Raw genomic sequence first — 18,995 nt, forward strand, 5'->3', positions numbered from 1 at the left:
AGCACTGAAGAGCCCTTCAAAACAAGCAGGACTCAAGCGTAGGTTTGTTGTGACAAACAACGATTGGTTCCTACATGCAGTCAGCCATCGTCTTCACTGCTCCGCTCCCTGTTTGGCATGCATCATTCTTTCGACGTAAGGCTTCACAGGGGATCAGCCTTTGCTCAGCTACTGAGAGAGCTGACCCCCGCCTTAGGGTTCCTCGGCCTGTCTTGTTCTTCAGTGGCTTGATAGACAAAAACGGCAATAAAAATTAGGAAAAATGCAACGCACAGAGGTCGTTGGTGTGCACTCTAAGTGTGTGAATCTCCCTAGCATTCACGGCTTGCTTCCTTAACTCCCTGGTCAATTGCCTTCACTTCCTCTCACGCACCCTAAGCCACCTATTGAAGCGCGATTAGCCGCAAACAAAAGACGCTCTCTAGCCCTAGGAACTCCCACCGTTACCATGATCATCTATTAGGATATGTTACACACAGAAGAACTAGCCCGCTGAATTTTCTTACCTCCAGTCCCAGCTGCCACTCAAACGCAAACTCCCTTTACTCTACACTATTTAGGGGAGACGTTGAAATTCACTCACTTCAGTACTGTTTCCAATGAATTGTTTCCAATGAATTGGCTGTTGCATATAGTGTATCAGCACGCACGTGAATTCTTTCTCGTGCTACGTTTCCATGGAACTTCTGTAAAGCGTGACACGAATTGAATGAATCTACGCACACAAATAGAGGCATTTTGCCTCCCAAGTGCGTCAATAAAAACATATCGCAGTTTACTTCTTCCTTCTGTTTCGAGGCAGCATCCTAAATTCCTTGCCACCTGCTTCGAAGGTTGGCAGATTAACGCTTGCCCTTCGGCTGTCCTGTTTCCTGGGCTGTGGCGGTCTTTGCCGCACCTTGGTTTCTCTCTCTCTCTCTTCCGCAATTTCTGGAGCGTTCGTCTTGGGCCTTGGGCCCTCGTCCTCGTTGAAGAAGTCTGTTACCGGAATTGGCGAGCTTGCGCCCGCAGCGGGGCTTGTTGCTGGTGGCCGTGCCACAGCAGCCCGAGGTGACGGAGACTCTGCTTTCTCAGAATCGGAATTCTTGACAGAGGAACGCCGCTGGCGCCTGCGAGGCTGCGTTATGGTGGCCATGGGCAGCCCCTCTGTTGGCGCTTCGGGGAACGGCTTCACCAGAACTATTTCACCGCCCTTTTCTCGCAGCTCGAACGTTCCCTGGTGAGTTCCGCCGTACTGCTGCCTCAAAGTGTCCCAGTCATCCTCGTCGTCACTGTCCACAGACTGTCCTCTCGCAGGGCCGGAAGGCCTGTCTGGTTGCGGAGTGACAAACGCTTTCCATGGAGGCTCCCCTGGTATAGGCAGGACAGTCTGGCGGCGTGGAGCTGACGGGGAGGTACCCAGGCCTGCTATGCCGAAGCGTGGACTTAGCGGTGCCGGAGGAAGCAGCGTAGGGCTCTCTACTGCAGGCCGGTCCTTCTTCATTTGTTTCTTGCGGGCAGCATGAAGACTTGGCGGAGGCGTATTTTCCCTCAGGTGACGCTGTCGTTGCTCTATGACTCTTTCCCTACGCTCCAGGTCTTCCCACTGAGTTATGTCCAGGCGGGACTCAGGAATATACGCGCGTGGATCAACTGCAAGCAAATAATAATCAACACTACTCTGCACGTCAAGAACTTGTTAGGTGGGTTTTCGTGACGGCAGCGGTGACAAAGCCTATTCTTTCTATCATAACAAAATCCGCAAGTGTCGAACAATACTTACCAACTGCCCTTCTTGCTTCGTTCAGCCCAATGTCCATCCCGAGATCAAGTAGCTGGTTCTGCTCGAGCTGCTGTCTTGCATGCATAGGGTCTTGCAGCAAGTAGAACGAAATGAACTCCTTCCGTGCCTGCACCTCCTCAATCTGATTGTTCACATGTTGTATGGCGGCTTCCACCCCAGCTATGTATCTTCCCTGTCTCCTGGTGATCTTTCGGAGAATCTTCATTTGCTCCGCTGCAAAAAAGAGCAGGCAACAGTGGAAGATATACTGACAGCACTCTAACCAACATTAACTACGACTCAGAAATACTACGTGGTCAACTCCTGCGTCGCGCCTGCATCGTCTTAAGCAACCCCAAAAAATACTTTCTAGACTGCTTACCGATGACTCCAAGGTCACGGAGAATTAGGTAGTGCTTTGCACGCAGAAATTCAATGTCCGTGAGGCACTGCTGCAACCGAACAATTTGGGTGGAGAGCAGAGCCTTGCTTATGTATTCCTGCATCGCAGCAAGCAAAAGCGTGAACAGGACCTGTAGCGTATGCGTAGGAACTCGACCCACTCGAAGTGTGGGAAGAAGAACCAAGAAAAAACTTGTTCTCACTTGGTGAAACTATTTGAAAAAGGAAGGTTGCTTGCCTGGGTATTTCTTGGTTCTTTGGTCAACTGTGGAAGGTCTCTGAGAGACATGAAAAACTCGTCCTTCAAGCTCCCAAAATGGGTATTCACCTGCTGACCTCCTTCAAGATGAACCCCCCATTGTTGCAATGAGAGACATTTCACGAAGGCCTGGAAACATGAAATACACGCACAACATGACACATGCAGGAATGTTATCCTTGCATTGCTCTGCTGCAAGTATTGAAGTATTTCAAATATTTGTCCTATTGTCGTCTTATACCTCACCTTAAAGTAAAGGACTACTGTTTCATTAACCATCAAAGGCACGCGCTTTCGGGGCACGACGCCATACTTCGCCTCCAGCGCCGTCTGCATCTCCGTCACCTCTTCAGCTTTCAGTGACTCGTAGCTGCAAAACCAGCCGCAGAAAGTCGCAACACCCTGTCTCCTGCTGGGGACCAGTAAACACGTAGATGTACGTATAGATGTACACATACATATATATCTGCAGAAGCACGCAAATGTACTGGTGAGCGGGTATGCAACCCGCACAGACAGTGCTGGGCAAGTGTTGCTAATGCTTAACTAATCGCCTCCTTTTCCAGCGAAAGATACCTTAAATGTACTCATGCTGCTCTATTGTTCAGTAAGGGACCGAGCAACCTTTGTGCGAGCAGCATGACGAGAGCTGCTGCTGCATTTTAAGTAGAGGTTGTTTACCGGACGTATATCATGGATAGGACGATGTAATTCATGAATCCAAAGAAGAGCATGCAGACTGCGATGGAAAAGAATTCGAAGAGCCAGCCGATGCTTCGGCCTTGCTGCGGTATAGTAATCACAGAGTTGAAGTTCCACTTGGCTTGTGTCAGCATCACACAAGACACAACCGCGTTTGCGTAGCTCGAAAAGCCGTTGTAGGTGCCGCCCAACACGCAATAGCCTGCAGAGAGCAACCAGCATCATACACATGTCCAAATTTCATTCGATCTACTGCACGAACACAGTGCGCGCCCTCTGGGACGATGGGATAATTTAAGTCCGATAGTAGGCTGAAGCACAACTGAACATAGGCTGCCTGCCTGCGTTAGCCTCAAAGGCTCATCTCTTCCGATATTCTGCCTCATCTAGTTCCCTGCTTTGTAGGGCATTAATGCGCAGCTGTTTAAGTGCCAGTTCACCAATCAAAGCAAATAACAGGAAGGAGCTGAAGAGTGTGCACAAAGTGCAAGCCGTTTGTATCTTGGCCGCGTGAAGATGCGACAGGAGCTTCCGCAAGCCTTGCATTCTCTCGGGTATGGCGGGGACCATCGTGATAAAACGAATTAGGGCTATTATGAACAGCAAGCCAGTGCATATTTTGCAGAAGAAAAGGTAATACGAAATCATCTCAAGGTGCTCCTGTAGGCGGAGGAAACGAGTGAGGGACTCGGCAGAAGGACAAGGCTCAGACCGGGAGGGAGCTGCAAATATCATACAGAAGACGGCAGAACAGAGGCATATCATGAGGTGAAATGACAGACAAATAGGAAACCTGCTAGGTCGCACGACAAAAGCTGGTGGCTACGTAAAGCTCCAAATTATTCTTGATATAAAAGCATGCTATTCTTGCCAAGAGGCAGAGCTGGTGGCCTGTAGCTTACTGCTGAAGCTGCCTGGGAGCCACTGCCATGGCTGCACAGGGCCTGGGACAAACTTCGGTATGTGCCCTGTGCTGGCTCCTGGAGCCGCTACAGTCAGCGAGCTCAGCTCATCAGCCCAGCCGGGGTCAAATGCAACATTGTACATACACACCAAGAAAAAGCAACAGCAAACGAAAGCCAGTGCCAGTGGCAAATCAAGAATGATGAGGTTCATGGGGTGCAAACGCCGCTTTTGCACCGACATATACGACATGAAGAGATAAGCAAACAAACAGACCAGAGCCAGTGGCATGAAGACCACTTCAGGCCGCACGCCCGTCTCAACAGGATTGACATGCCAAGACGGGACAACCGTCACTTTCAAGCTGGTGTTCAGGCCCCCTTCGTCTATTTTAACACTGACCTGTATACCACAAACGCACCAGACTGCCAACAATAAAGATCTGTGACTAACTTGCCTGTGGCATGCCAAAGCGAGCAGCTGATTCGACTGCCTGCTACATTCAATTACTACTGACAAGGGGTGCATCAGCCAGGCACTGACTTTGTTGAGGACAAACATGCTCGAGTCTCCATTGTAACTCATCCACACAACTTGCAATTCAACTAGCTGCCAGTCAAGAAAGCCTTGAGATCGCAGATACTCCATCTTGGTTCTCACTGATGTGGGCCCCACATAGATCTCTTGGAAATCTGCCGCTGTCCAGTGCGTATCGCTAGCCTGCGTGATGTCTATTAAGGAATCCACCGAGAGGCGTCTAGCAGTCGTGGGCTGGGGGGTTTCAGCCTGTGCAGACAGCCTTCGGCGGTTTCGTGTTCCAGAGCTGTTTTCGTTGCTCACGGCTGTCGTTGGAGGGTCGTCGCCGGAGAAGTATATTGGCACTCTGTACACGCGCTCAGGTGTAGGCCGATAGTTTCCCCCTCCATATGCGTCGGTGGTCAAATTGCGAAAGGTTGTCCGCTTACGGCGGACGGGATACACCTCCTTCACTGGAGAAGAAAAGCACAACACAATCAGAACAGCCTTCAAACCACTTAGCCGCGAGACCATCACAGCGGGCAACTGCGTACATCACTTTCAGCGGGTAACGTCCGCCTCACAATCACTGGAACGAAATCTTCAGTTGAACACTGGTGCAATAAAGAAGTAGTTTATGTGGGACTCACATTTTTCGAACGTTTGACACTCCAGGTTTACTCGTGTCAAAAGCAACAACGCCCCTGGATTTGTGAGGGGAATAGCGTTTGTCGTCGACGGCAAATTGTAGGCAGCGTTCAAAATTTGACCAGCTAAAACCTGCTCTAGCCAATCATAGACACCCGCGATGGACCTGACCCTAGTGATTGGAATAAAACGTTTTATGCCCTGGAAAAAGGCACAGTAGCGACAGCGCACGCACGCAGGTACCACAGCAGCGTGAGCGCCAACTCCGTTGAAGTAATAAGTGCCCCAGGGCTTTCTACAGCTTTCTTGAACTCCTCCACCAGCGACTCACCTCCGGCTGGTTGGCAGGAAAAGACTTAGGCGTCGGGTTGCATTCCGAGTGAGACGCCATCCATACGGGCGGAGCCTTGACATTGGCGTCGCGGGTCATAAAGGGGTCGGTTGTGCTGAACGGCTGCATAATTTGCTCAACAGATTTCCTAAATTCGCGGTGAACGAGTGGGGTGTCACAGAGGAAGCAAATGCCCAATGAAAAAAAGAGAATGAAGGGGACAAACAGAAACACCAGCTTCCTGTATTCCTTTGCAGCCGTGTCTTCTGGTGTTGAGACCTGCACCTTCTTTTCCCGTTTACCAAGGTGTGCTCGAATAATCGCTCTTTCCTCCTCTCTAATCTGCAAGGCCCTGTCCTGCAGCTCCTGGAGTCAACGAATCAAATCAAACACAGATGACTCTCCAGATTAGCTGAATTCCGACTACATCGACTACAGCTTTTAGGGTGACTCTCGGGAAGCAAAAACACGCCTCTGGCCGTTGTAATTGACCAATGTTAGAAAACATAGGCGATTTAAACGTGAATACTGTAGAGTGTTGCCTACGTCTCCAAAAATGCTGTCTTCCTTGGGATCTGGCGTGCAGAAAAAAATATTATTTTGTATCCACGCGCGAGCACCACTGATTATATCAGACCCTGAAAAGACATTTAGGGTGATAATGCACACAGACGACGGTTCTTGTTCAGCACATCAATATTTTTTCCACTCGCTGGAAGACGAAAAAATGTGCCATTTTCTTAATATATAGATGTCAATAGAAAGCTTTGCACACAGACAAATGCTTCACAATGAGAGAGCGTGAGATCAAAAGTATCTCGAAAACACAGTGTTAAACGGACTCAACAGAAGCAACAACAAGTGAGTGAGTAGCCTCCTTGCTTTTAGCTCACCAAGGTTTTGTCTTTCTTCTTCGCGGACCTTTCTGACAACGGCGCTGAACGACTGGATATGGATTGCGACCAACATGGGAACTATGACTGCCCAAAATACAAGCAGGCTAATGGCGGCCACGATGAACGCAACGGGAGGCATTGAGTAAATGAACGGAGCGCCGAAGCTTGAACATACAGTGTAGAAAATTGATGAGCCGAAGTTTTGAAACTGCGGAACGCGAGGACCTGCATCGATACCACAGAAACAGATAAAAAAGACCTGACAAAGTGTGGAAAGCTGCGGAGGAAACAACAACCTTCATTTGCGACCCCTACAACTGTGTGGGCTGCATCACTCCTAAACTAGCCACCGAGCACGGCAGAAACGGCCTAAAGCAAATGCTCTTTTGCTGTTTCACTCAGTCTCTCAGGCACTTTCTCTGGATGCGAATGCAAAACGCTTAGAGAAAATAAGAGAGCATCATCATGTCGGGGCCTGAAGTGGTTCCATACCTAGAAGTATGTAGTTGCAAGCCGAAGCACCCAGGAGTAACAGCAGCGTCACTATGAAGATACCCCCAAAATCGTTCACCGCCACTATAGCGCTTTTTTCCAGAACAAGAAAGTAGATGCTCGCGCCAGAGAGGGCATGGAGAAGCCGTAGGATGAATGCCCACCCATTGACGATTACTATGACCCCCAACATCCCCTCGAGAACTGCATTGCATTGCAAGCCACAAAGTGTTGTGTATACTTCAGCGCTTTTACGGGAGTTGTAGAGAAGTCCCACTTGGAGGCTTTCAAACATGCAGCTGAGTGAAAACGTGGCAAGAATATACCTTTATGCCAGCAAACACAGCACAGTCCAACGGCAGCCCCCAAACCAGGTGCGAAGGCAAGCAAAACAGAACTAATATCTGACCTTCAAGGGCCTTCACTGCAGTGTAACTGAAGCCGGAGTGAGGTATGATATAGCTCATAATGCAGCATGATAGGAGCAGAGCTCCCCCCAACAAGCTGGTACAGGCTAAAAATGCGCATGGCCACCGTTCTTCCACGTAGCGGTAGAAAGGTGTTCGGTCTTCGCCAAGACTGCACAGTGACCCCGCAAGACGTGACACACTGCATCTTATAAGCATAGGGGTCATGCCTACTCTTCTGTACTAAATTTGACTAGTCACCCACAAACTGTGGTAGTAGCGCAAAACTGTATGAAATGCACGATAATCACTTGTGTTCAATTTTCTGGGCACATTTCAAGCGAAATGTGCCTTTAAAATGTGTAAAGTTTGACTATAAGGCAGAAGCGGCTTGGAACAAGTACAAAAGCATTTGCGTGCATGTAAGCATATACAGGTGGACACGAAAGCACGCAAGCTCGTGTGTCCATGTGTATGTGGGTGCATAACACACACATATTTGCGGTGATAATTTCGAGCTCACCGTCTAGTCCTCTTCACAAGCTTGAACGCTAACCATTCTACTACAAAATAGGCAACGGATGCCAGGAAAAAGATTAGCGCAAAGATAAAGGCAACAGTACCTCCCGTAACAATGACTGAGGCAACTTTAACTTCTCCCGTCACTAAGCCTGAAGGCTGTTGCTTGAAGATGACCTCTGCCACTGAACAGCCAAACGAATCGCAGTGTATGCCTTAGCTCGCAATCCTCCGCAACATATTTACGGAAGGAAGGGAAAAATAAGACCGCGTGCACCCTTCTATTGTCCACTACTGGTCAGGAAGCCCTGCATGCGCCAGAGAAGACACATCCGCTGGCAAAAGGTCGCTTTCAAACGCACCGCACTCGTTCCCGTTGCCGTCCCTGCCTCTGATTGCCAGCGTAGCCTCAATGGTCAGCGGTCCCCACCAGCCTTCAGTGCCGAGGGCCTGTATGGTGCTCGTCGCGTCCACTGCGTAAGTCCCTCCCAGGACTTCCCCGAAATCCACAGTCTTCTCTTCAGCAACTGTATACACACAGGCAAAACGGCAAGCAAGAGCCACCAGAATTACTCAGCAGGCGAAGCTCGGCAGCATCCTGCATTTGGGCCCTTTACGTTGCCTCCGCAGCCATATCTCCTGCTGTGACGAGTCCCTAACACGAACCATCGAAGTTGAGTCTCTTGTTTATGATATTCTTGGTGTTGCTATTTGGGTTGTCTTCAAGGCTGCCCTTGGCGAGGTACAGCGTAGCCAGTTGCACCACAACTGATCCGCCCAGGCTACCGGTGTAGAGCGTGGGGGCGAGAACTTTGAGCAGCCAGGCCTCAACGTCGGCCCACGTGGTCACGGCACCAGCTGCGATAGTGCAGCTAGTGGTTTCAGGCCGGGTGTACACGTTTACACGCACATTGCGCAGCTCCACGGTTCTCGAGAAACTCGAAATACTCCGCCACCCCCCCGAGTATGGCTTGAGAAAAAGGCTGTTTCCCTCTTTGAAAGGGGTGTTCGCCAGGTGCGATCTCACAGTTTCCGTCAATTCATGACGTAGGGGAACACAGTAATAGAAAATGCCCCCGCAAATCGAAGTGCCCCCAAGCAGAACCAGGATCAGCAGCCAGTTCAGGAATGAGTGCCTAATTTCAAAAGACAAGTTGGCCGTCTCTGAGAGCCCAACCTCCACGTAGCCACTGGAAGGAGTCGAGTCACTGGCGGCCGAGGGCTCGCGGGCGTGATCTGAGGTCGACCGGACGGAGGCCACCATCTTCGCACCTCATGAGGGCTCCGCACCCTCAATGCACTTCTTGGGAAGTTTAGTTGACTTTGCGGCCATATTCACGTTAAGGGACAATGAAAAATTCCATAAACAGGAAGCTGAAGATGCTGATACCCGCTGCGTCTAATAAGGCAATATTTGCACTCAGGTGCACGGGAAAAAACGGAAAAAAGCGAAAAATTGCCGTTTTCGTCATACCAAATAAAACTTTTGGGGAAGCCCCAAGCAAAATTGTGTAGCTGGGGCTCCCGCGCTGGCGCCCTCTGCCCACCCGGTGGATCTTAGCTTTTAGGTTTGGTGGCCGCCAATCCGCCCCTTCTCATTGCACACTATGCGCATTCATAATGCTTGAAAAGCATATGGAACTCCCCACGTAAGGTAAGCGAGCGCCTCGTGATTTTGGTTCGGTGACCAATGGTTCGTTTCCTAGACTCCACAGACGGAGAGCAAAGAAGGCAGGAAGTCAGGGGGGCCACACAGTGAACAGGGCTCTAAACGCAGCGTGGAATTAAGATGTCTCAATTGATCCTTGGTTACACAAAAAAAAAAGACAAGCAAACCGAACCTTCGGTATATCTTTACTTTGCTGCAGCTTTGATTTTTACGTTTTTGCTTACATTGAAGAGTGCCCCGCCGCTGCTGAGCAATCTCAGGCACCGGGAGGACCACCCCAAAGATGGGCACTCTACAGTCAGTGAGCACACTACCAAAACGTTTACGGTTCGTATTGTGACTCTTTGTATTATATCAGTTCTTAATGCCCTTTCTATATTACGAAGAATTGGCTGCTTCTTACGTACAGATCGACGTAGACAAGAGCGTCGAGCTTTGCGCGGCTCGCTAGACATAAATGCCTTCTTTGAAGGGGGAGCAATCTCGAAAGATAGTTCGCACGCTCTCCTGGCTTCCTTTGCAAGTGAATTACTATTTTTTGAGTGAAGAATGTTTGTATATAGCTGAAAAACTTTGAAGCAGGGGCTGCACCGACAGTTGTCGCCTGTGGTGAGCCGCTTGGTGGCACGCACTTTGGTTACCTGCGAGCACACTTTGCTGTTCGTAATTTCCGGCATTTCAGCCTTCACATCTCGGCAGTTTTCAAAGTTGGGCTTATTCGGAGTGAAAGGAGCAATTTGTCCTTGTAGAGTGGTGTTCCACAGCGGCCGTACTCCAGATCGCCGAAGCGCGCTGCGGCCCCTAGGTGCCAGGGGTGCCACGTTGAAGCGCGGAAGAGCTGAAGATGCAGGGCGCCAGAAGTTCCGAACTAATTATCCCCCAGCAAAGGTCTCCTGGCCGCTGCCAAAGCTGTTCACGGGGAAAAGCGATCGACGAGGCTGTGGACTTCCCAAAGCTCCGCTGGGAGGTTCTTCCAACGTACCTCTGGGAACCAATCCAAACGCTTGGCAATAGTCCCAAGTGCCGAAACAGGACGGAGCCTCTGGCGGGCATCCGGGCTCAGGCCCTTAACCCTGTGACCGGCTCTGCGAGCCTTCAGCCTGGCCAAGCTGGAGAAGCCAACGCAAGCCTTCAGGTGCTTGCTGAGACTGTTCCGACATCCCCTGGAGAGCGTGACATCGACTTCAATCAAGAAGAGGGCAACTGCGAGACCATGCCTGGCGGCAGCAGCAGCAACGATAGTGACAGCTCTGCTTTGGACTCGTCGGTTGAAAATATGCTGGCCAGCAGCGAGGACCCTGACGAGAAGACAACAGAGGGGAATGAAGACACCCTGGAAAGCTATGAAAGATCCACAAACGCCGACAGTGACTGGGTTTTGCAAGGGACGTTTCCGCAGCAGTTCGTCTCCTGTGATACATCCCGTGCAAAGACCGTTTCCCTGGCTTCGCTGGACACGCAGAACGAAGTCGATGCATTCTTTGAGGAGGATGTGATTGACTTGGGGTTAGTGGACTCAGAAGGAGCTGGTGAGGAGAAACAGCATGCAGAATATGACATTTCAGATATGTGGCACGGCGTCTGCCGCCTCCACGGCCTGGACAGCAGAGCTTTGCATGAAGCAGACAAACGAGTGTTGGGAGCTAAAGGCGACACCGACGACTGGACAGATGTTGGGATCCGACCATTAACTGGCAAGGAAGAGCGTGAGGGCTGCGTGTGCAGCTGCTTGGTGCCAGACAATGCGGTCTTCGGCAAAGATGCGCGCACTGAAGAAGTGCAACGGCAGCTTCAAGGAAGCCCCCAGGGACCTCAAGAGCTTCAGACATGTCACGAAGAGCAGGAGCCCAAAGAAGGGACCGAAGAGGCGTCTGAGGAGGGCGGAAGAGTGCCCAAGAAAGAAGAAGGCGAAACGAAAACGTCTGCAGAGAACAACGCCACGCTTCGCGAAGTAACCAACTGCAGAGTGGAGCTGGCAGTGCAGCGCATAGAGGAACAACAAATGCGAAGGCTTGAAAGAGCCAACCTAAGCTTTGCGGAGTCCGGCCGCTTTGAGGCTGAGGTTTTGCGTAAGAGGCTGCTCTTTCCCCCAGGATCCCGAAAGTGACTGCAGTCGGCACTGGTAAGTGTGAAGTGACTTCAACACGATTTCAACAATGCCTCAGTCAAACCAGGAGGTCTCCTGTGGGGCGACACTGCCACATGCAGCATTAAAAAGGCCCCAAGGAGGCAGCTAGGAGCGCAAATAAATACATACATGTCGGAGTTACTGAATATTGTGCACACGCGAGACAAGCCTCCGGTCTCGACCCAGTAGCTCACATGACTGCCATTTCTTCGGCTGCAATTTGCAGCAGTATTGACCAACAGTGGTACTCATACCCTCATGTACAGGAGATGGCCCGGTAGTAACAAGGCTTGCAGATGGGGTGATGCTTTCTTATGTTCGGCTGCGTTGGCCAGCTCAGTGAGCAAGCCAGCGCCAGCCAAAGTTCACGTTTTTTACACATAAGGGTTTGCGTACCGAGCTGACAGTGCCAGTGCACCTCAGGCATGCATTCGCATGCACCCCACAGCTCATGTTGTTCCGCAGTACCGTTCGCGCGTGCAGTGCAGCATCCGCTAGCTTTGCAGTGAGCTGGGGCCGAACGCACCCGTCTTTGCAGGGCCCTCTAGCGATGACTGTCATGTTAAGGTGCCCGTAGAGGCTCTCTAAACCTCACTCTTTTGGCTATGGTGTTGAGCTGTAAGTTTGGATATAAAACTGATGTCGGAACTCAACCTACTGGTGCATTCCACGTAGTAGCCACTTACTAGAGTATGGCCATTGCCTTTAGGTGTCGAGAGCCATCAAATAAATATGAAGTGCTGGCTAGCGAAGTTGGAGCTGCTCGTTACATCGACCCAAAGACGCCGCACGGGTCAGAGCGCAATGGGCACGCCTATTGCTCCAACAGCCCCCAGCATACCTGACTGGAGCCACTGGTGCTGCTTTTACGGTAGCGGCAGCAAGCTGCCGCTAACAACAAGCCAAAACCCTGATTGCAAACTGTCAACCTGCCGGCACGTTTGGCGTTCACGTGCCGCACCATTGGGCTGGTGCGGTACTCACCCCTTGGGGTCGCAGCGCAGCACACACAGCTGACGCTGTCTGACCCTGCCAAGACTGTCAAGAATACGAGAGGGAGCTCCGGCCAGCTGTTGCACTGCTACAAGACGTGCGCACTCGGCATGCCTCTTGAAACGGGCTTTGCTCTGCTCGTCTCAGCGCCACCACAACTACGGCGAGAGACGGGCAAGCAGCAGCAGCACGGCTTCTGCTGTGCTGCGACGTCGCCGCCTCCCTTAAGCCCCTTTCTCTATCCCTTACCTCCTTTTCATTTCCCGCTACCCAGCAGCCGCCATTCGGCGGCCTCGGGAAACCTTCACAGCGTCTGTCTTCTTTGCCGCTGACGCAGCTGCTGCAGCAGCTGCACGGCCCGTCTGTGCTCTTCCGCTGACAGCGGACATGAAAACAATGCTGCCGACAAAGCCTGAAGAAGAGTCGACTGCTGCCGTCCTGCGCTTCGCAGATGATTACAAAGAAGCCAGAGTCCACTGTCTGGCGGCCCAAGTCTCACCGCCAGCAGCGCCGAGCAAGCTAGTTAGCGAAGTAGATCGGTAGAGATCTACTTGGCTAGCTAGCTAGCTAGCTAGCCAAGCAGATCGGTAGTCGCCTAAACTGTAACTGTGTATTGATTGACGATCCCATTCACATCTGTCGTCATTCCAGGGAACAGACTCTGCAAATCCCGCTAGTGCGACGCTGCAAAACTTCTGTCCCTGGCCATCGGCGGCACGCTAACCACTGCTGGGGAGGCCCCAGCTTTAAATGACTGGACAAAACCCTTGAGAGCCTCGTGGAGTTGGTCAGTGCTAATAGAGGCATCTGCTGCTCTGTCCGGGAGGTGGCTGCTCTGGCTATGCTGCCGCAGCCTCTCCTCCGCCACGGCTACCTGCCGCTGCAGCGCGGCCCACTGCTGCAGACTGGCGCGGGCGTTGTGGTGGCTGTCGCTGCACACCGTGCCCGCAGTCAGTGCTGCTTCCCTCGGATGGCAGGGGTCCCATGCCTCCGGAGCCGTCGGGTCTAAGGCGGTGGGGGGCTCTCCTCTGGCCATCCTCTTCAGCGGTCTGTAGTACGCGGGGTCATCTGGCCCCGCCTCCACTCCAGCCAGCGCTGCATAGCTCACATTCCGCGTCGCTCTCCTGACTGTACCCGCTCTTCCACTCCCGCTGCTCTGTCTCGCTGCTGCTGCTGCCGTTGCCGCGGCTGCTGCTCCAGCTCCCCGCAAGGACGGCTGAAACTCCTCTTCTTCCTCCCGCTGCGTCACAGCCCGCCGGCAAGATGCCCCCGGCGACGCCCCCACCACACCTCCAGGGGGCCTCAGAGCTGTAGCCGCAGCCGTCGCCGGGCTAACAAGGCCCCGGGCTCGCTGCAGCCCCGCAGCATCCTCCGAGGCGCAGACCCTCACAGCTGCTGCTGGCCCCGCTGTCCTGCGGGAGCCGTGGAAGTCACACTCGGCCACAGAGCTCCCTCTGGTGATGTACGCGCCCTCCTCGCCGCGGCCACGACCCTCCCCGCCAGCTCCCAACTCCGAGCCCGAGCCCCTCCGAGAGTTCCCGGAAAGAAAACCAGCTACAGGGTCGTGCGGGCGTCGCCGCGATGCAACAGAAGAGCCTCCAGCAGCCCCTGAGACGCCCCCGCCCTCGACTTGGGCGCCACCCGCCTCCACACTGCGCCCCCTCACTGCGGAATTGCTGCCCATACTGTGGCCCGATGTGCGCAGCAGAAAACGAGATATGTCACTGCTGGTCGGGTAACGGCTGCCGGTGTTGCCTACCCACTCCCACGACTCGCTGCCTTCAGGTTCCAAGGCAGCTCCCGAAGGGTCCAGGCCCCGCTGGCTCCGGCCACCCTGCATGCAAAAGAGCAAACGCACTAAAAGGAGCGCAATCACCACGCGAAAATATCAACAGAGCGGCAGGTCACACCCTAGCTGACATGTCCCCTTTGCATAGCGCTGCATCACTGACGCATGACTCTTTCTTTCCCTCAACCCGCCTCTCAGCAGCCTCGCTGGAATAAGCAAACGCTGTTGAAGAGTAGTAACAGTGACATTTAGGCTGTTTCCTAGGTTTTCAGTGCAAAATATGGATGCAAACGTAAATACTAATATTTGCCCAGGTGCTCTCTAGTGTGGGCCGCGTGTACCTCAGTGTTGTTGCTGTTGTGGATGGTCGTTCCAGCGAAGGAAATGCCTTGTTTCCTTAGTCTCTCGGCCTCAGTTTCCTGCTCTTCTACGTACAGTTCCTTGGCTTGATCAGCTGCCCTGACTGCGGCCCTAGCAACGTCAAGCTGCCAGTCTACGGCCGGCACGTTGGCAGCCGCCAGGTGGGGCAGAAGGCCTCGGAAGAAGGGTAGAGCCTTGGCCAGCAGCTCCCGGGGAGGCGCCGAGTCCCCGCCGCTGCACAGCAGACTCGCGAGGTGGTTGATGCCCAGCACACTCGCACGGGCTGCGGACTCCGGAGCCCCCTGGCCGCTGACTACGGGCTGCGGCGGCTCTGCTGCATGCGTGGCAGCATACATGGGGTCCGCCATGTCTTCGCTGCTGGCAGCAGACCGGCTCTCAGCCACGGGCGCTGCGGTGGAGCGGACAGTGTGGTAAGGATTGTCGAGCACCACAACGCCTTCGGCTGAGCCCTCCCCAGGGTCCCTGGTGGCTGCCTGCGACCGCTCCGGCTGCTGCGCATCGCTGGGGTGCGGCAGCAGCACGGGGGGAACATTGGAGTGCTCGTACTGGGGGAGGCAGAGGCGCCAGGTGCCCTGCAGCAGCGCGGAGAAGTCGAGCTCGGGCTGCAGGTAGCGCAGCAAAAGGGGGTGGGTGAGGATGTGGCGCGCAGAGCCGTCGTAGGGCATGTAAATCACAATGAAGGGGGGAAAGAACGTCCACTCCCGGCTATCCTCTTGTGTCTTGTACTGCCACCGCTTGGCGTTCGCTTCAGCTGTGTCCCCTCCACTGCCCGAAATCCCCGCGCAGCCGCTGCGTCTCATCTGGTCTGGAGCCGCAGGGGTCAACGCCCTGGGAATCGCCCACACGAACGAACTGCCTCCCACCAGCCGCGGCCTCTGGCCGGGCTCCTTGAAGATCCCGTTGTTGAACAAGTCGTACGGAAGCTTGTAAATAATGCGGCCCGCCACAAGGGCAAATTCATTAGACGCGCCACCCGTGCGCAGCACCATCACCCGCATGGCCCGCACTAAGCAATTTGGCCGCAGCCCTTCAACAGGGCCTGCGGCCTCTGCACACCCCGCGAGTCTGCGGCCAATTAACACCGTTCGCCCCGCCCCGCCTTCTTCTCTTTCCCGCGACTCCGCCATGACGTTTTTGGCCCGAGACGCCTGGTCTAAAGAGAAGTACACATCCTGCACCACCACATCTACGAAGTACGCCCGAACTACGGAATCTGCAGGCAGCGGCTCCTGCTGCGATGGGTTTGAGACCGTCAGACCCACTGACAAGCACGCGCCTGGGTATATGTCCCGAGAAGGGTCCACCTCAGGTGGCAGCAAGCGCCACGCCCGCTCGCGAGGGCATGGGCACGGCATGCGGGAAGGCACGAAGTCGCGCACGTGACACACGAAATCCTGCAGGAGCAAGCCGCACAACACCAAGTGACAAGTTGTAAACAAAAAGGCCAAATAATGATAGAATCGGCTAACAAACAGGCGAAATACACAAGTGTGCAAGAAAAACAAGGACAACCCATCTAGCACAACAAACACACCAAGCAAATGATGACAGTTCAGAAACGTTCATCGTACTTCGCACGTAGAACACGCCCAAAGCCAGTCCGCTAAACCCTTTAGTGAGGCACTCCGGCAGGTTTTATATTCCATAGATCAAGGTTAACTGCCCATGCTTCGGGTGAGTCACATAGAGTGTGAAAAGCAAGTTTGAGGTGGAGCTCATGGCCCCCACTAACATTCTCTATCCCATTCAGAGCTACGTGCAGTGAACATGGGACTCTAGGCTCAAACAAATACTTTCAACGTGAATTTTATGATCACAGCAGCCGTTACAACAACTAAAATAAGCGCATCTGTGCCTTGCTGGTGTGCCTAAACCCTGCACTCTGCGCCCTAACCTGAAGTCCCTTATACTACCAAAGCCCAAGTCCCGAGCTGCAAGCCCCACAAAGGCGTGTTAGCCTCACCTTGGGTTCGCCCGGCGTGAAGCACCTGGCCCTGAAATCACCGCCTTGCAGAAGCTGCACCACCTCGCAGTCTCTCCACAGCATTCGGCCCGAGTCCCCCGCCTCTGAGCGGCCCCACCCCACCCACGTGGCCACCTGAATGGGAAGACCTGCGGCGGCAGCCAGCACAAGCGCATGCACAGCTCCTGAAGCTGAGGCAGCAATCAACACGCAAAGCGCCCCATACAAGTGCTGCTGCTGCTGCTGGTGCTGCTGCTGCGGGAGCTTACCGACAAAAACCCTTTCAGGCAGCGCGTCGGCCCTCGGCCACATCTTGGGGGCTGTTGCAGCTCCGAATTCCTCCAAGAGGAGGTCCAGTGGTTCGTCTCTGGCGTCTTTAGCAGCAGCAGCTGCTGCTGCGTCTGCCCGCTGCGCCTCTGCGGGGATCCTGAGGTGGCGCTGCTGCAGCGCCCACCGCCTGTCAATGGTGCCTCCGACGAATCTGGTGAAGTGGGGTTCGAACCCGAGAGTGGCGGGCTGGCCCTGCTGCAGCTGCCGCTGCAGCGAGAGAGCGGGACTGATTGTGGGCAGCTGCCGCGTGGGCTCTGCAGCCACTTCTCCCAGAGCCTCGTCCCTGGCCGCAGCACAGGGGCCTCCCCCGGGCTCCTCCTCCGCCTCGGCCCACTCGTCTGCGGCTCCGGGGCTGAAGCTGCTGCCGGCGGCGCTGCTGGCCGCAGCAGCAGCAGGAGCAGCAGCAGCAGCAGCGCGGGCCGCGCCGCTGCGGTCGAGGAGGAAGGCGTGGCGGACGGAGCGGCGGCCCTTGGAAGTGGCGACGCTTTCCCTCTGGAAGCGCCTGCGGCGCATGGCAGGGTCTGCTGCAGCAGCAGCAGCCTGGCCCGCAGGCTGCTGCTGCTGCTGCTGCCCCGCAGCCTGCCGGTCGTGCAGCTCCGCCAGAAACAGCAGACACCGCCACGCACACAAACGCCCCTGCGCCGAAAGCACCCCCATGCGCACATCTCCTTGAAACAAACTGAAGAGAAACATGGCGGCCCTGGCCAGGCTCATGGGGCCCCTGTGTTGGCTGATGGCCTCTGCGCTCACGAACGAAGCTGCTGGCAGCAGCAGCTCCTGTCCGTCGGCCTCCCACGAGTCCAGATCGTCGGAGGGCGACAGGAACAGCGAGGCCACGTCCACGGCCACTCCCCCGCCCTCTTTGCCTTCGGGGGGCCCCCGGGGGGCCCCCGGGGGGCCCCCCGCCTCCTCTTCAAACGGGGTGCATGCGGACCGCGGGGGGCCCCCGCTGCTCGCCGGCGAGCCCTCCCGCTTCACTCCACCCCCAGCAGCAGCAGCAGAGCCCTCCGCTGCTGCTGCCGGACGCCCCTCCGCCGCCGCTGCTGCTGCTGCGGCGGCGGCTCCACGCGGGGTGCTCTTTGGGGCCGCGCGCGCGCGGGAGCACGCGGCGGGCCGGCACGCCTGCGGCTGCTGCTGCTGCTGCTGCTGCTGCAGCTCGTCTGCAGCGGAGGGCTCGCGCCGGGCCTGGAGACTGTGTGCAGCTGGCTGCTTCTGTGAATGGTCTGCGGCGGCCTCGTGGCTGCCGCGCCGCGCCCGGTCCAGCCCGCGCTCCTGCTGCTGCGGCTCCAGCCGCTGCTGCTGGTGCTGCTGGTGCTTTGGGGCCGCGGAGGGCGAGAGGGAGCGCGGGGCCGGGGGGGAGGGCCCCCCGGGGCTGTCGGGGGCCCCCAAGGCCTCCTTCGGAGGACAGGGCGGCGGGTCAGGGGCCCCCGAGAGGCCCGAGGCGGCGAAGGCCATGGCGGCGGCTTCGGGGGCCCTGGAGGGCCCCTTGGGGGCGGGGGCTGGGGCGGGCGGCTGGGGCCGCGCGGAGCGCCGGGGGCCCCCAGGCCCCTGGGGGAGCGGGAGGGGGCCCCTGGAGAGGCAGAGCCGCGGGCCGGCGCCGGGCAGACAGAGGGAGGCCCCGGAGGCGGAGGGCGCAGCAGCGGAGGCGTCGCTCAGCAGCGCCGCAGCAGCAAATCCGAAAACGCAAGGGGAGCCCCTTCGCTGCGCATTGGGAAGGCACGGCGGGCGCGGGGGCGCGGGCGGCGGCCGCTGCGCAGCGCTGCACACGCGGCGGCGGGCGGCGGCGGCGGGCGGGCTGGGGGCCCCCGAGGCGGCGCGGGCGAAGTGTTAAGCAGAAAGGGAAAGCTGGAGGAGCTGCGGGCCCGAAGGCGCGGGAGAAGGCGGGCGGGGGGGTGGGGGGCTGGT

At 55.5% G+C, this 18,995-nt stretch overlaps 5 protein-coding genes across 5 annotated transcripts; 1 reads left to right on the plus strand and 4 right to left on the minus strand.

Moving 5' to 3' along the window:
* Positions 1-667: 667 nt before the first annotated feature.
* Positions 668-2,268, minus strand: ETH_00018690 (uncharacterized protein; the record flags this gene model as incomplete). Its single annotated transcript, XM_013377615.1, has 4 exons — positions 668-715; positions 899-1,632; positions 1,763-1,996; positions 2,145-2,268. 4 exons carry the CDS (start codon positions 2,266-2,268, stop codon positions 668-670), a joined length of 1,140 nt encoding a protein of 379 aa, XP_013233069.1.
* A 95-nt stretch (positions 2,269-2,363) lies between these two features.
* Positions 2,364-6,492, minus strand: ETH_00018695 (uncharacterized protein; the record flags this gene model as incomplete). Its single annotated transcript, XM_013377616.1, has 10 exons — positions 2,364-2,552; positions 2,670-2,793; positions 3,105-3,327; positions 3,566-3,847; positions 4,028-4,430; positions 4,572-5,017; positions 5,195-5,393; positions 5,524-5,889; positions 6,070-6,161; positions 6,417-6,492. 10 exons carry the CDS (start codon positions 6,490-6,492, stop codon positions 2,364-2,366), a joined length of 2,400 nt encoding a protein of 799 aa, XP_013233070.1.
* Positions 6,493-8,128: 1,636 nt separating this feature from the next.
* On the minus strand, positions 8,129-9,101 carry ETH_00018700 (uncharacterized protein; the record flags this gene model as incomplete). Its single annotated transcript, XM_013377617.1, has 2 exons — positions 8,129-8,364; positions 8,504-9,101. 2 exons carry the CDS (start codon positions 9,099-9,101, stop codon positions 8,129-8,131), a joined length of 834 nt encoding a protein of 277 aa, XP_013233071.1.
* Positions 9,102-10,350: 1,249 nt separating this feature from the next.
* ETH_00018705 (uncharacterized protein) lies at positions 10,351-11,613 on the plus strand (the record flags this gene model as incomplete). The annotated part of the gene is made up of 1 exon (XM_013377618.1): positions 10,351-11,613. One exon carries the CDS (start codon positions 10,351-10,353, stop codon positions 11,611-11,613), a length of 1,263 nt encoding a protein of 420 aa, XP_013233072.1.
* A 1,687-nt stretch (positions 11,614-13,300) lies between these two features.
* On the minus strand, positions 13,301-18,545 carry ETH_00018710 (uncharacterized protein; the record flags this gene model as incomplete). The annotated part of the gene is made up of 3 exons (XM_013377619.1): positions 13,301-14,461; positions 14,758-16,191; positions 16,761-18,545. The coding sequence occupies 3 exons, from the start codon at positions 18,543-18,545 to the stop codon at positions 13,301-13,303; spliced, it is 4,380 nt and encodes a 1,459-aa protein (XP_013233073.1).
* Positions 18,546-18,995: the final 450 nt, after the last annotated feature.

This window comes from Eimeria tenella, genomic scaffold (genome assembly GCF_000499545.2).
Source record: "Eimeria tenella Houghton genomic scaffold, Eth_scaff58, whole genome shotgun sequence".
In the NCBI taxonomy this organism is placed as follows: domain Eukaryota; phylum Apicomplexa; class Conoidasida; order Eucoccidiorida; family Eimeriidae; genus Eimeria; species Eimeria tenella.